This window comes from Chrysochloris asiatica, unplaced genomic scaffold (assembly GCF_000296735.1).
Source record: "Chrysochloris asiatica unplaced genomic scaffold, ChrAsi1.0 scaffold00004, whole genome shotgun sequence".
Classification (NCBI taxonomy): Eukaryota; Metazoa; Chordata; class Mammalia; order Afrosoricida; family Chrysochloridae; genus Chrysochloris; species Chrysochloris asiatica.
The window spans coordinates 26385692-26389167 of record NW_006408522.1 but is presented as its reverse complement, the minus strand read 5'-3'; the positions used below and the strand labels follow the sequence as shown (position 1 = coordinate 26389167).

Sequence of the window (3476 nt, the reverse complement as noted above, 5' to 3'; positions counted from 1 at the left end):
TTTCCCCAGTCATGTTTTGAGTGCCTTCTAACCTGAGGGCTCATCTTTCAGCACTATATCTGATGGTATTCTGGTGTGATTCCTAATGTTCCAATATTCAATATTCTGGTTCTGACAGTGTTCCATTGCTATTCATAAGGTCTTCTTATTCATTTCATTTCAAATAAATGCCTTTTAGTGTTTTCTGAATACTAGAAAATTAGAGTTTTAAAAAACCCAAACTTTCCTTATCAAAAATTATATCCTTTGACAAATTTAGTTTTGTTCAATTCAAATATTTATTACTGTCAGAAACCATGGTAATCACTTGAGAAGCAATTATTACTCCACTAAAAATGGAGGTAATTAATTTACAGATTCTCAGAGAATCTAATAACAAAGAATTATCTAGTACATGCTATATAAAACATTGTTTTAATTTAACAACAACAAAGGATAAACTATCTTACTGCTACATCTAAAAAATACCTTTTAATTTTTGTTGTTGCTGGTTGGTGGCTTTTAATAAGAATAACAGCGTCTACTGGCTAAGTCACTGGCCAAGAATTAACAGACTTAATTTTTCCATTGATTAGTGTGAACGTATCTATGTCTGCATATATATTAAGATTTTAAAAGATAACCTAAATAAATGTAGATAATATCATAACTATCTCATAAATAGTTTAGATTATGTCTACATGAAGACAAAATAAAATTGATGAAAAATAAACAATTCACTTAAATTGCCCAGCACATAACAATAACATACCATCTTTTCTGTTGCTACTGTTGTTTGTTGATGAGTTGGTTCAGACTCACTACAACCTACGGACAGAGTAGAATTACCCCATAGGGTTCTCATGGTGATAAGCTTATGGAAGCAGATTTCCAGGTCTTTCTCCCACAGAACCTTTTGGTTAGCAGCTGAGTGCTTAACCATTGTGCATTTAGGGGTCCTTTCATGCTCACCAGGTCAGAAAAATGCAAATAGTATTTAATGGAAAGATGTTCAACAATAGAGTGTGAGACATTACATGCATTTATTTTTTCCTTTTCTTAGTTAAACAGAAAACTCAAATAAGGAGCATACTCTATCTAGGTGTTGAATATACCAACCAGCTACTTAAGGTTTGACGATAGAACTCTTTTGTAATATAACCCATTATAAAATAAAATCTTGGCTGTATTAGTTGGCGTATTAGTTGGTGAATACTTCTGCAAACTATAAGACTTATTAATTATCAGTTTCCTACTTCTTGCCTATACCATGCATTGTTCTGTCTCTGCTATTTTCTGAAAATTTAGACCAAAGAAATCTCAATTATCAGTCATTTTAATAGACATAATTAAACATTAACAGAGAAAACAACAGCAACAATAAAGGAAACACTAACAGTGTATCATCTCAATTATTGGATGTCAAGCTATTTGTTGACAGTTATTGCAAGAACATTGGCTATGGGTTAGTAATCATTTGATTTCAGTAAATGATAATTAGTCTGTTAAGACATCAAAAGATGACAAATAAAACTGTTTTACTTCTGTTCAACAGCTTTTGAACACTTCCATTGTAGTTTTAAACGTTAGTTGCTTATGAGTAGGGGATCTGGTTGGAAGAGGGACTGTTTGGAACACAATTTGCATAAAGAGACAAGCTGTTTAACTTGAATTTTATGTTTATTTCGGATGTTCTGATAGCTAATAGAAATGGTGAGGGTATGGACTAATGACAACGGCGCAAAGCTATTGGTGGTTATTATATGCAAGCTACTATGTTGGGCACTGCTTGTATTAACATAATTTTTAAAACGTAGTTTGTCTCTTTGAAGACATTGATATTTAGTGTATGGGACAGTGTTGGGGAAGAAAATACAAAGACATTGGTGTAAAAGTGAAGAAGGTAAAAAAGGCAGAAGACTATACATCTGTTTAAAGGGATCAGAATCTGTATCAAACAAAATGACACTGGAGATAAAATTTGAAACATGGCCTTTAAGCAGTTTGACCAGCTCACACTCAATGATTATGGGTGCTCGACTACTAGCTGAAAGGTTAGTGGTTTGAACCCACCTAGAGGTGACTGGAGTTCTATTTCTGACAGGTCACTGCCTTGAAAAACTTATGCGACAGTTGGAATCAACTCAACGACAAGTTATAACAACACAATGCAAAACTGAAAGGAAATTTCGATGACAATTCCAGTTAAAGGAGTAGTAACCTAACCATCCCACAATGGATAAGGCCCTTTAGTGCTGCTTGAATATTCACCTGCATGGTTGGTTTTAGTTTTAGAAAATATTGTCACATTGTGTTATGTGCACACAAGAGCAATTCTATAAATCCTATAGAAGTAGCATCTCCAATGCTAATTTGATTCTGATCCATATCTAAGGATGTTTTAAAATATCTTCTGTGATTTAAGTCAAGATGGTTTGAAAAATGCCAGATTTTATCAAATAACTGCCTGCCAATACCACAAATAGATAAAACTAAACTGAGTCCAATTTTGTACCTAGGGCAAGCAGTGACTCCAAAAGAAATTCTGAAGGCCCACAATGATGTGACAGCGAATGATGAGTAGTACCTACTGTGGCAACTCTTCAACTAAGATGAGCGTCAACGAAGTATCTGCATTCTCTTTGACTCTAGAGCAAAAAACTGGTTTTGCTTTTGTAGGGATTCTGTGTATCTTCTTGGGACTTCTTATTATCAGATGCTTCAAAATCCTCTTAGACCCATACAGCAGCATGCCTTCCTCCACATGGGAAGATGAAGTTGAAGAGTTTGACAAAGGGACATTTGAATATGCACTCGCATGACAGTTTCCATTTTATGCTTTTTATGGTTATACATTTGTAATTTCCATGAGTGTGCTGGAAGGAACATTCGTTTTCTTTACTGAATTCAATAAAAGTCTGTGATTCACTTATTTACCATGCTGTGTAAATGATGAACCATTGTTGGGGTTCCTCACTTTCCTCTGTTCCCACATTAAGGTTTCTAACGACTAGAACACAGGGATCCTTTGTACCATCTTTATTCTTATGTGTAGCTCTATGCTTCCAGTCTTGCTGATTATCTCTACTAAAGGCTTCCTGCTTCCTCCTCTCTACATTCCCAATTTGGGCCCATTAGGGTTAATGATGGAGTCCTGGTGTGGCACTGTAGGATATGCACTGGACCACAAGGTTGGTTTGGACCGCAAGGTCTACAGTTCAAAATCATCAGCTGCTCCTCAGAAACCCTATAGAGGGTCACTCACTATGTGTCAGAACCCACCACTTGTCTGTCAGTTTGTTATACTGGGGTGGCTTTTGAGTTGCTGTGATTCTGGAAGCTATGCCACGGGTATTTTAAATACTAGCAGGGTCACCCATGGTGGACAGGTTTCAGATGAGCTTCCAGATGAAGACAGACTAGGAAGAAGGAGAGATGAACTGCTTCTGAATATTTAGTTACCGAAAACCTTATGACTAGCAGAGAAACACTGTCAG

General features: G+C 35.8%; 1 protein-coding gene across 1 annotated transcript; it reads left to right on the top strand.

The window, feature by feature from the left end:
* The first annotated feature begins 2555 nt into the window (after positions 1–2555).
* CTXN2 (cortexin 2) lies at positions 2556–2801 on the top strand. The gene has a single exon (XM_006831682.1). The coding sequence runs from the start codon at positions 2556–2558 to the stop codon at positions 2799–2801; it is 246 nt and encodes an 81-aa protein (XP_006831745.1).
* The last annotated feature ends 675 nt before the right edge of the window (positions 2802–3476 follow it).